This window comes from Schistocerca americana, chromosome X, assembly GCF_021461395.2.
Source record: "Schistocerca americana isolate TAMUIC-IGC-003095 chromosome X, iqSchAmer2.1, whole genome shotgun sequence".
In the NCBI taxonomy this organism is placed as follows: domain Eukaryota; kingdom Metazoa; phylum Arthropoda; class Insecta; order Orthoptera; family Acrididae; genus Schistocerca; species Schistocerca americana.
The window spans coordinates 162,700,239-162,712,809 of record NC_060130.1 but is presented as its reverse complement, the minus strand read 5'-3'; the positions used below and the strand labels follow the sequence as shown (position 1 = coordinate 162,712,809).

The 12,571-nt window shown below is 36.7% G+C and overlaps 1 protein-coding gene across 1 annotated transcript in view; it reads left to right on the top strand.

The window, feature by feature from the left end:
- Nucleotides 1-12,571, top strand: part of LOC124555883 — a 238,476-nt gene that overhangs the window by 77,032 nt on the left and 148,873 nt on the right. Inside the window, exons 9-12 of the mRNA XM_047129944.1 lie at nt 2,414-2,485; nt 5,537-5,608; nt 8,654-8,725; nt 11,768-11,839. Of these exons, the coding sequence (XP_046985900.1) occupies nt 2,414-2,485; nt 5,537-5,608; nt 8,654-8,725; nt 11,768-11,839 (288 nt within the window). The remainder of the gene's footprint in view (nt 1-2,413; nt 2,486-5,536; nt 5,609-8,653; nt 8,726-11,767; nt 11,840-12,571) is intronic.

The following is a 12,571-nucleotide window of genomic DNA, read 5'->3' as shown; positions in this document are numbered from 1 at the left end:
ACTTTTTTATATTTAGATTGCTTCTGGTCCTTGTAGGATTACAATGGTGTATTGTAAAGTGGTACATTGTGAATATAAATTTACAAAATTAAGAAAAATCGAAAAGTAACTTAGGTTCCAGTAGTGATGACATGATTTAAAAAAGAAATGAGACTACTCTCATTCATAAATATTTGTTGTAATGTAAATCTGTGTAGTCTCTTGAAGGATGACAAGCAGAAAGGTTATGAATAGCAAGGACAAGCAGAAGGGTTCTATGTAGCAGAAAAGTTGAATTCATTCTCTCCTCCCTCTCTCGCTGCCTGCCTGTGTCAAGTGCAGTGCAGTCCAGTCCATCAGTCACTTACTCTACACCTTCTTCCCCTTCCTGCCCCCCCCCCCCCCCACCGTGCGCGCGTCCTTTTGTGTGTGTGTGTGTGTGTGTGTGTGTGTGTGTGTGTGTGTGTGTGTGTGTCGAGGGGGGGGGGGGGGAAGGCGGCAAGTGGCCCTACTTTTATCTTTTATGCTAGTTGTAAATGTTTTGTAAGCAGACAGATTTACAACATTTATCAAGTTTGTTTTGTACCATGCCTCATAGATTATTTTTTCCAGCAGAGTGCAACATAATGAGTGTAGTAAATTGTTTGCCTACTGCCACAGATTTGACTGATGAACAATAAACTTGTTGCAGCATAGTGACAGAGTTCAGGCATGGACTAACGTGCTATGACAGATAGTACCTTAATAATGGGAGCAATCAAGTATAGTGTAATAAGAAGATACAGAACTAATAGTCTACATTATGCCTGAAGTCGCATGGACAAACGTGAATATGTCATTTATTTAGGAATAGTCAAACAAGAGGTTTTGGAAGATTTTTCCTTTTTATTTCTGTATCGTACAAGAGCCTTCATTGTTTAAACAATTGCTTGTATCTGGTCAGTGATAAATCGGAAAATATTTCAAACAGTGACATCTGACGAGCTTTTTTAGGTGTCGCTTTGTAAAGGCCTTGGGGTTTATGGCTTTTATGCACTTTACTGGCATTGTAATGTGTCTTGGGTTTGAGCTGGAACCAGAATTTTTAACCTGATAAAATGTATTCACAATAGTTAACAAATATTTGCTGCCAGAAGTCAATTACATAGCACAGCTTATCATACCATTCAGCAGAACATACTCTTATACTGTGACGTTACTGTTAAAGTATCTTTGAATTCCATGTATGTAAAGATTCATTGCAATTTAACAAAATGATATTCTCTTGAAGTAGGAAGTTTTGAATTGAATAACTGTGGCCTGAAAAAGAACATTTGCCACTTCCAAGGGAGTTGTAATGACGAAGAACTTAGTACAAAATTACATGGCTATTTGTGTTGCCCATTAATACTGACATTTTGAGTGCTTACGTGTTTAATGCATCATTTGAATACTTTTCTTTTCAGAACTGCAGTATTAGTATTTATGACTGAGGCAGGGACTAGTACATCTCACATTTAGAAATTCTTCCTTTGCATCTGCTATGTAAAATTGGTTGCTAGGTCCAATAGCCTTGTGCTGTTAGAATCAATCATGTGAAGATCACTGGGGCAATGGTGCAGTTTAGGTGTCTTTTTCTTCAGGTATAAGTTGTTACTGACAGTCAATGTTTGAACTCACATACATGTAATGTATTTAATATTGCAATATGAACATCATTAAAATTTTAAATTGCAGTTCATTTTGCCACTTTTGTGGAGAGACATCTGATCACAAAGAAGAAATTATTATAAAATATGTAGTTATGTGGAAGCCAAATTTATAAAGAGCTTCACAGATTCATGAAAGAAACACCGGAAGTAAGATTTATAGCTCTGAGAGTGTAACAGAAGTTTATCTCTTGTCACAACAAGGTGGAGACGCTGGTTCTTGATATAGAGCGTGTGTGCATTGTGCACAGTTCAGAGTGGAGATTTGGGAGCGAGAGGTAGATAAGGGAATCTTGTTCAGGGTTAGTTATGATAGAGTAAGAAAGTATAGCAGAAGGGGTTATGTTTTGGTGGGTGAGGGGTGAAGTTATGATGAGGGCAGTAAGGTTTAATGAGATGGTGATGGGCATAGAGGTAGGTGAATGAGAGGATTGGTTATCATACAGCAATGAAGTTTGAACCTAAAGTAATGTGTTCATGATGCAAGCAAGAAAGTGTATCGAAAACTGGTGGTACTGTGCCAATTATGGGAATGAAGTTTTTCATGTAAAAATTGTTACTATTTCATTGTGCTATTACTCTTCAAAAGTTGGTGGAAATGTTTAATTAAAAATAATTGTGGACACAACTCTCTCATTCAACATGTTTATGAAATATATGTAACTGAAGTGAGCGGTAGTTGAAAATTAAACTTTGTTAGCATGTTGAAATTCGATACATAAATAATCCTGTTATCAAAATTTCAGATGTGCCAAGATATGGAAAGTCATACTTTGAGGGAGATTTCCAAAGACGACTGTCGAAGGAAGGCTCTGTTGGTGAGTAAATTTGTTTAGTTCAATCACTGAATTAAGCATTTTGTAATCACTCATGGTATTTTCACTTTGAATAATTGGAATCATGGTAGATGTAACATTGAATCGGTCTTGAAATGTTGTTTCATTGGTTTAAGGACATAGTTTGTGGCAGGTATAAGAAACTATTCTTGATTATGAGGAGAGGGTTCACTTGCAGAAAGAACTCTGTTATGGGTTGATGTTTCCATCCGTGCAGGTCTGTATCTTTAGGTAAAGAACCAGGCAGAAGGTGTTAAACAGTGGAGAGTATAGAAAGCTATTGTACAAAGTTGTGGTGACATTCTTACTCATAAGTATAAAACTGTTCCATAAAGAAACATTTTAATTCTTTGTGATCCCAAAGATTTTGGGAGTTATACTGCAAGAGCATTAACTGACATTTAGTTTAAATAGTTATGTTATCTGCCAGTGCTTCTGAATTTCTTTGTCATCACAAGACATGATATTTTTTAATGGGAAGAGAAGGAAGTTCTGTGAACTTGAATACATTGAATGTAAAGTATTTTAAGACGCCTGGGGGTTGTGGGGGGGGGGGGGGGGATAAAAAGCCACTTCATTTTATCCAGTGTTTCTTTATCTACGTCACTTTTTTATATTTAGATTGCTTCTGGTCCTTGTAGGATTACAATGGTGTATTGTAAAGTGGTACATTGTGAATATAAATTTACAAAATTAAGAAAAATCGAAAAGTAACTTAGGTTCCAGTAGTGATGACATGATTTAAAAAAGAAATGAGACTACTCTCATTCATAAATATTAGTTGTAATGTAAATCTGTGTAGCCTCTTGAAGGATGACAAGCAGAAAGGTTATGAATAGCAAGGACAAGCAGAAGGGTTCTATGTAGCAGAAAAGTTGAATTCATTCTCTCCTCCCTCTCTCGCTGCCTGCCTGTGTCAAGTGCAGTGCAGTGCAGTCCAGTCCATCAGTCACTTACTCTACACCTTCTTCCCCTTCCTGCCCCCCCCCCCACCGTGCGCGCGTCCTTTTGTGTGTGTGTGTGTGTGTGTGTGTGTGTGTGTGTGTGTGTCGGGGGGGGGGGGGCGGGGGGGGGGGGGGGGGGGGAAGGCGGCAAGTGGCCCTACTTTTATCTTTTATGCTAGTTGTAAATGTTTTGTAAGCAGACAGATTTACAACATTTATCAAGTTTGTTTTGTACCATGCCTCATAGATTATTTTTTCCAGCAGAGTGCAACATAATGAGTGTAGTAAATTGTTTGCCTACTGCCACAGATTTGACTGAAGAACAATAAACTTGTTGCAGCATAGTGACAGAGTTCAGGCATGGACTAACGTGCTATGACAGATAGTACCTTAATAATGGGAGCAATCAAGTATAGTGTAATAAGAAGATACAGAACTAGTAGTCTACATTATGCCTGAAGTCGCATGGACAAACGTGAATATGTCATTTATTTAGGAATAGTCAAACAAGAGGTTTTGGAAGATTTTTCCTTTTTATTTCTGTATCGTACAAGAGCCTTCATTGTTTAAACAATTGCTTGTATCTGGTCAGTGATAAATCGGAAAATATTTCAAACAGTGACATCTGACGAGCTTTTTTAAGTGTCGCTTTGTAAAGACCTTGGGGTTTATGGCTTTTATGCACTTTACTGGCATTGTAATGTGTCTTGGGTTTGAGCTGGAACCAGAATTTTTAACCTGATAAAATGTATTCACAATAGTTAACAAATATTTGCTGCCAGAAGTCAATTACATAGCACAGCTTATCATACCATTCAGCAGAACATACTCTTATACTGTGACGTTACTGTTAAAGTATCTTTGAATTCCATGTATGTAAAGATTCATTGCAATTTAACAAAATGATATTCTCTTGAAGTAGGAAGTTTTGAATTGAATAACTGTGGCCTGAAAAAGAACATTTGCCACTTCCAAGGGAGTTGTAATGACGAAGAACTTAGTACAAATACAAAATTACATGGCTATTTGTGTTGCCCATTAATACTGACATTTTGAGTGCTTACGTGTTTAATGCATCATTTGAATACTTTTCTTTTCAGAACTGCAGTATTAGTATTTATGACTGAGGCAGGGACTAGTACATCTCACATTTAGAAATTCTTCCTTTGCATCTGCTATGTAAAATTGGTTGCTAGGTCCAATAGCCTTGTGCTGTTAGAATCAATCATGTGAAGATCACTGGGGCAATGGTGCAGTTTAGGTGTCTTTTTCTTCAGGTATAAGTTGTTACTGACAGTCAATGTTTGAACTCACATACATGTAATGTATTTAATATTGCAATATGAACATCATTAAAATTTTAAATTGCAATTCATTTTGCCACTTTTGTGGAGAGACATCTGATCACAAAGAAGAAATTATTATAAAATATGTAGTTATGTGGAAGCCAAATTTATAAAGAGCTTCACAGATTCATGAAAGAAACACCGGAAGTAAGATTTATAGCTCTGAGAGTGTAACAGAAGTTTATCTCTTGTCACAACAAGGTGGAGACGCTGGTTCTTGATATAGAGCGTGTGTGCATTGTGCACAGTTCAGAGTGGAGATTTGGGAGTGAGAGGTAGATAAGGGAATCTTGTTCAGGGTTAGTTATGATAGAGTAAGAAAGTATAGCAGAAGGGGTTATGTTTTGGTGGGTGAGGGTTGAAGTTATGATGAGGGCAGTAAGGTTTAATGAGATGGTGATGGGCATAGAGGTAGGTGAATGAGAGGATTGGTTATCATGCAGCAATGAAGTTTGAACCTAAAGTAATGTGTTCATGATGCAAGCAAGAAAGTGTATCGAAAACTGGTGGTACTGTGCCAATTATGGGAATGAAGTTTTTCATGTAAAAATTGTTACTATTTCATTGTGCTATTACTCTTCAAAAGTTGGTGGAAATGTTTAATTAAAAATAATTGTGGACACAACTCTCTCATTCAACATGTTTATGAAATATATGTAACTGAAGTGAGCGGTAGTTGAAAATTAAACTTTGTTAGCATGTTGAAATTCGATACATAAATAATCCTGTTATCAAAATTTCAGATGTGCCAAGATATGGAAAGTCATACTTTGAGGGAGATTTCCAAAGACGACTGTCGAAGGAAGGCTCTGTTGGTGAGTAAATTTGTTTAGTTCAGTCACTGAATTAAGCATTTTGTAATCACTCATGGTATTTTCACTTTGAATAATTGGAATCATGGTAGATGTAACATTGAATCGGTCTTGAAATGTTGTTTCATTGGTTTAAGGACATAGTTTGTGGCAGGTATAAGAAACTATTCTTGATTATGAGGAGAGGGTTCACTTGCAGAAAGAACTCTGTTATGGGTTGATGTTTCCATCCGTGCAGGTCTGTATCTTTAGGTAAAGAACCAGGCAGAAGGTGTTAAACAGTGGAGAGTATAGAAAGCTATTGTACAAAGTTGTGGTGACATTCTTACTCATAAGTATAAAACTGTTCCATAAAGAAACATTTTAATTCTTTGTGATCCCAAAGATTTTGGGAGTTATAATGCAAGAGCATTAACTGACATTTAGTTTAAATAGTTATGTTATCTGCCAGTGCTTCTGAATTTCTTTGTCATCACAAGACATGATATTTTTTAATGGGAAGAGAAGGAAGTTGTGTGAACTTGAATACATTGAATGTAAAGTATTTTAAGACGCCTGGGGGGGGGGGGGGGATAAAAAGCCACTTCATTTTATCCAGTGTTTCTTTATCTACGTCACTTTTTTATATTTAGATTGCTTCTGGTCCTTGTAGGATTACAATGGTGTATTGTAAAGTGGTACATTGTGAATATAAATTTACAAAATTAAGAAAAATCGAAAAGTAACTTAGGTTCCAGTAGTGATGACATGATTTAAAAAAGAAATGAGACTACTCTCATTCATAAATATTAGTTGTAATGTAAATCTGTGTAGCCTCTTGAAGGATGACAAGCAGAAAGGTTATGAATAGCAAGGACAAGCAGAAGGGTTCTATGTAGCAGAAAAGTTGAATTCATTCTCTCCTCCCTCTCTCGCTGCCTGCCTGTGTCAAGTGCAGTGCAGTGCAGTCCAGTCCATCAGTCACTTACTCTACACCTTCTTCCCCTTCCTGCCCCCCCCCCCCACCGTGCGCGCGTCCTTTTGTGTGTGTGTGTGTGTGTGTGTGTGTGTGTGTGTGTGTGTGTGTGTGTGTGTGTATGTGTGTTTCGGGGGGGGGCGGGGGGGGGAAGGCGGCAAGTGGCCCTACTTTTATCTTTTATGCTAGTTGTAAATGTTTTGTAAGCAGACAGATTTACAACATTTATCAAGTTTGTTTTGTACCATGCCTCATAGATTATTTTTTCCAGCAGAGTGCAACATAATGAGTGTAGTAAATTGTTTGCCTACTGCCACAGATTTGACTGATGAACAATAAACTTGTTGCAGCATAGTGACAGAGTTCAGGCATGGACTAACGTGCTATGACAGATAGTACCTTAATAATGGGAGCAATCAAGTATAGTGTAATAAGAAGATACAGAACTAGTAGTCTACATTATGCCTGAAGTCGCATGGACAAACGTGAATATGTCATTTATTTAGGAATAGTCAAACAAGAGGTTTTGGAAGATTTTTCCTTTTTATTTCTGTATCGTACAAGAGCCTTCATTGTTTAAACAATTGCTTGTATCTGGTCAGTGATAAATCGGAAAATATTTCAAACAGTGACATCTGACGAGCTTTTTTAGGTGTCGCTTTGTAAAGGCCTTGGGGTTTATGGCTTTTATGCACTTTACTGGCATTGTAATGTGTCTTGGGTTTGAGCTGGAACCAGAATTTTTAACCTGATAAAATGTATTCACAATAGTTAACAAATATTTGCTGCCAGAAGTCAATTACATAGCACAGCTTATCATACCATTCAGCAGAACATACTCTTATACTGTGATGTTACTGTTAAAGTATCTTTGAATGCCATGTATGTACAGATTCATTGCAATTTAACAAAATGATATTCTCTTGAAGTAAGAAGTTTTGAATTGAATAACTGTGGCCTGAAAAACAACATTTGCCACTTCCAAGGGAGTTGTAATGACGAAGAACTTAGTACAAAATTACATGGCTATTTGTGTTGCCCATTAATACTGACATTTTGAGTGCTTACGTGTTTAATGCATCATTTGAATACTTTTCTTTTCAGAACTGCAGTATTAGTATTTATGACTGAGGCAGGGACTAGTACATCTCACATTTAGAAATTCTTCCTTTGCATCTGCTATGTAAAATTGGTTGCTAGGTCCAATAGCCTTGTGCTGTTAGAATCAATCATGTGAAGATCACTGGGGCAATGGTGCAGTTTAGGTGTCTTTTTCTTCAGGTATAAGTTGTTACTGACAGTCAATGTTTGAACTCACATACATGTAATGTATTTAATATTGCAATATGAACATCATTAAAATTTTAAATTGCAATTCATTTTGCCACTTTTGTGGAGAGACATCTGATCACAAAGAAGAAATTATTATAAAATATGTAGTTATGTGGAAGCCAAATTTATAAAGAGCTTCACAGATTCATGAAAGAAACACCGGAAGTAAGATTTATAGCTCTGAGAGTGTAACAGAAGTTTATCTCTTGTCACAACAAGGTGGAGACGCTGGTTCTTGATATAGAGCGTGTGTGCATTGTGCACAGTTCAGAGTGGAGATTTGGGAGTGAGAGGTAGATAAGGGAATCTTGTTCAGGGTTAGTTATGATAGAGTAAGAAAGTATAGCAGAAGGGGTTATGTTTTGGTGGGTGAGGGGTGAAGTTATGATGAGGGCAGTAAGGTTTAATGAGATGGTGATGGGCATAGAGGTAGGTGAATGAGAGGATTGGTTATCATACAGCAATGAAGTTTGAACCTAAAGTAATGTGTTCATGATGCAAGCAAGAAAGTGTATCGAAAACTGGTGGTACTGTGCCAATTATGGGAATGAAGTTTTTCATGTAAAAATTGTTACTATTTCATTGTGCTATTACTCTTCAAAAGTTGGTGGAAATGTTTAATTAAAAATAATTGTGGACACAACTCTCTCATTCAACATGTTTATGAAATATATGTAACTGAAGTGAGCGGTAGTTGAAAATTAAACTTTGTTAGCATGTTGAAATTCGATACATAAATAATCCTGTTATCAAAATTTCAGATGTGCCAAGATATGGAAAGTCATACTTTGAGGGAGATTTCCAAAGACGACTGTCGAAGGAAGGCTCTGTTGGTGAGTAAATTTGTTTAGTTCAATCACTGAATTAAGCATTTTGTAATCACTCATGGTATTTTCACTTTGAATAATTGGAATCATGGTAGATGTAACATTGAATCGGTCTTGAAATGTTGTTTCATTGGTTTAAGGACATAGTTTGTGGCAGGTATAAGAAACTATTCTTGATTATGAGGAGAGGGTTCACTTGCAGAAAGAACTCTGTTATGGGTTGATGTTTCCATCCGTGCAGGTCTGTATCTTTAGGTAAAGAACCAGGCAGAAGGTGTTAAACAGTGGAGAGTATAGAAAGCTATTGTACAAAGTTGTGGTGACATTCTTACTCATAAGTATAAAACTGTTCCATAAAGAAACATTTTAATTCTTTGTGATCCCAAAGATTTTGGGAGTTATACTGCAAGAGCATTAACTGACATTTAGTTTAAATAGTTATGTTATCTGCCAGTGCTTCTGAATTTCTTTGTCATCACAAGACATGATATTTTTTAATGGGAAGAGAAGGAAGTTCTGTGAACTTGAATACATTGAATGTAAAGTATTTTAAGACGCCTGGGGGTTGGGGGGGGGGGGGGGGGGGATAAAAAGCCACTTCATTTTATCCAGTGTTTCTTTATCTACGTCACTTTTTTATATTTAGATTGCTTCTGGTCCTTGTAGGATTACAATGGTGTATTGTAAAGTGGTACATTGTGAATATAAATTTACAAAATTAAGAAAAATCGAAAAGTAACTTAGGTTCCAGTAGTGATGACATGATTTAAAAAAGAAATGAGACTACTCTCATTCATAAATATTTGTTGTAATGTAAATCTGTGTAGCCTCTTGAAGGATGACAAGCAGAAAGGTTATGAATAGCAAGGACAAGCAGAAGGGTTCTATGTAGCAGAAAAGTTGAATTCATTCTCTCCTCCCTCTCTCGCTGCCTGCCTGTGTCAAGTGCAGTGCAGTGCAGTCCAGTCCATCAGTCACTTACTCTACACCTTCTTCCCCTTCCTGCCCCCCCCCCCCCCCCCCCACCGTGCGCGCGTCCTTTTGTGTGTGTGTGTGTGTGTGTGTGTGTGTGTGTGTGTGTGTCGGGGGGGGGGGGGCGGGGGGGGAAGGCGGCAAGTGGCCCTACTTTTATCTTTTATGCTAGTTGTAAATGTTTTGTAAGCAGACAGATTTACAACATTTATCAAGTTTGTTTTGTACCATGCCTCATAGATTATTTTTTCCAGCAGAGTGCAACATAATGAGTGTAGTAAATTGTTTGCCTACTGCCACAGATTTGACTGATGAACAATAAACTTGTTGCAGCATAGTGACAGAGTTCAGGCATGGACTAACGTGCTATGACAGATAGTACCTTAATAATGGGAGCAATCAAGTATAGTGTAATAAGAAGATACAGAACTAGTAGTCTACATTATGCCTGAAGTCGCATGGACAAACGTGAATATGTCATTTATTTAGGAATAGTCAAACAAGAGGTTTTGGAAGATTTTTCCTTTTTATTTCTGTATCGTACAAGAGCCTTCATTGTTTAAACAATTGCTTGTATCTGGTCAGTGATAAATCGGAAAATATTTCAAACAGTGACATCTGACGAGCTTTTTTAGGTGTCGCTTTGTAAAGGCCTTGGGGTTTATGGCTTTTATGCACTTTACTGGCATTGTAATGTGTCTTGGGTTTGAGCTGGAACCAGAATTTTTAACCTGATAAAATGTATTCACAATAGTTAACAAATATTTGCTGCCAGAAGTCAATTACATAGCACAGCTTATCATACCATTCAGCAGAACATACTCTTATACTGTGACGTTACTGTTAAAGTATCTTTGAATTCCATGTATGTAAAGATTCATTGCAATTTAACAAAATGATATTCTCTTGAAGTAGGAAGTTTTGAATTGAATACCTGTGGCCTGAAAAACAACATTTGCCACTTCCAAGGGAGTTGTAATGACGAAGAACTTAGTACAAAATTACATGGCTATTTGTGTTGCCCATTAATACTGACATTTTGAGTGCTTACGTGTTTAATGCATCATTTGAATACTTTTCTTTTCAGAACTGCAGTATTAGTATTTATGACTGAGGCAGGGACTAGTACATCTCACATTTAGAAATTCTTCCTTTGCATCTGCTATGTAAAATTGGTTGCTAGGTCCAATAGCCTTGTGCTGTTAGAATCAATCATGTGAAGATCACTGGGGCAATGGTGCAGTTTAGGTGTCTTTTTCTTCAGGTATAAGTTGTTACTGACAGTCAATGTTTGAACTCACATACATGTAATGTATTTAATATTGCAATATGAACATCATTAAAATTTTAAATTGCAATTCATTTTGCCACTTTTGTGGAGAGACATCTGATCACAAAGAAGAAATTATTATAAAATATGTAGTTATGTGGAAGCCAAATTTATAAAGAGCTTCACAGATTCATGAAAGAAACACCGGAAGTAAGATTTATAGCTCTGAGAGTGTAACAGAAGTTTATCTCTTGTCACAACAAGGTGGAGACGCTGGTTCTTGATATAGAGCGTGTGTGCATTGTGCACAGTTCAGAGTGGAGATTTGGGAGTGAGAGGTAGATAAGGGAATCTTGTTCAGGGTTAGTTATGATAGAGTAAGAAAGTATAGCAGAAGGGGTTATGTTTTGGTGGGTGAGGGTTGAAGTTATGATGAGGGCAGTAAGGTTTAATGAGATGGTGATGGGCATAGAGGTAGGTGAATGAGAGGATTGGTTATCATGCAGCAATGAAGTTTGAACCTAAAGTAATGTGTTCATGATGCAAGCAAGAAAGTGTATCGAAAACTGGTGGTACTGTGCCAATTATGGGAATGAAGTTTTTCATGTAAAAATTGTTACTATTTCATTGTGCTATTACTCTTCAAAAGTTGGTGGAAATGTTTAATTAAAAATAATTGTGGACACAACTCTCTCATTCAACATGTTTATGAAATATATGTAACTGAAGTGAGCGGTAGTTGAAAATTAAACTTTGTTAGCATGTTGAAATTCGATACATAAATAATCCTGTTATCAAAATTTCAGATGTGCCAAGATATGGAAAGTCATACTTTGAGGGAGATTTCCAAAGACGACTGTCGAAGGAAGGCTCTGTTGGTGAGTAAATTTGTTTAGTTCAATCACTGAATTAAGCATTTTGTAATCACTCATGGTATTTTCACTTTGAATAATTGGAATCATGGTAGATGTAACATTGAATCGGTCTTGAAATGTTGTTTCATTGGTTTAAGGACATAGTTTGTGGCAGGTATAAGAAACTATTCTTGATTATGAGGAGAGGGTTCACTTGCAGAAAGAACTCTGTTATGGGTTGATGTTTCCATCCGTGCAGGTCTGTATCTTTAGGTAAAGAACCAGGCAGAAGGTGTTAAACAGTGGAGAGTATAGAAAGCTATTGTACAAAGTTGTGGTGACATTCTTACTCATAAGTATAAAACTGTTCCATAAAGAAACATTTTAATTCTTTGTGATCCCAAAGATTTTGGGAGTTATACTGCAAGAGCATTAACTGACATTTAGTTTAAATAGTTATGTTATCTGCCAGTGCTTCTGAATTTCTTTGTCATCACAAGACATGATATTTTTTAATGGGAAGAGAAGGAAGTTCTGTGAACTTGAATACATTGAATGTAAAGTATTTTAAGACGCCTGGGGGTTGGGGGGGGGGGGGGGGATAAAAAGCCACTTCATTTTATCCAGTGTTTCTTTATCTACGTCACTTTTTTATATTTAGATTGCTTCTGGTCCTTGTAGGATTACAATGGTGTATTGTAAAGTGGTACATTGTGAATATAAATTTACAAAATTAAGAAAAATCGAAAAGTAACT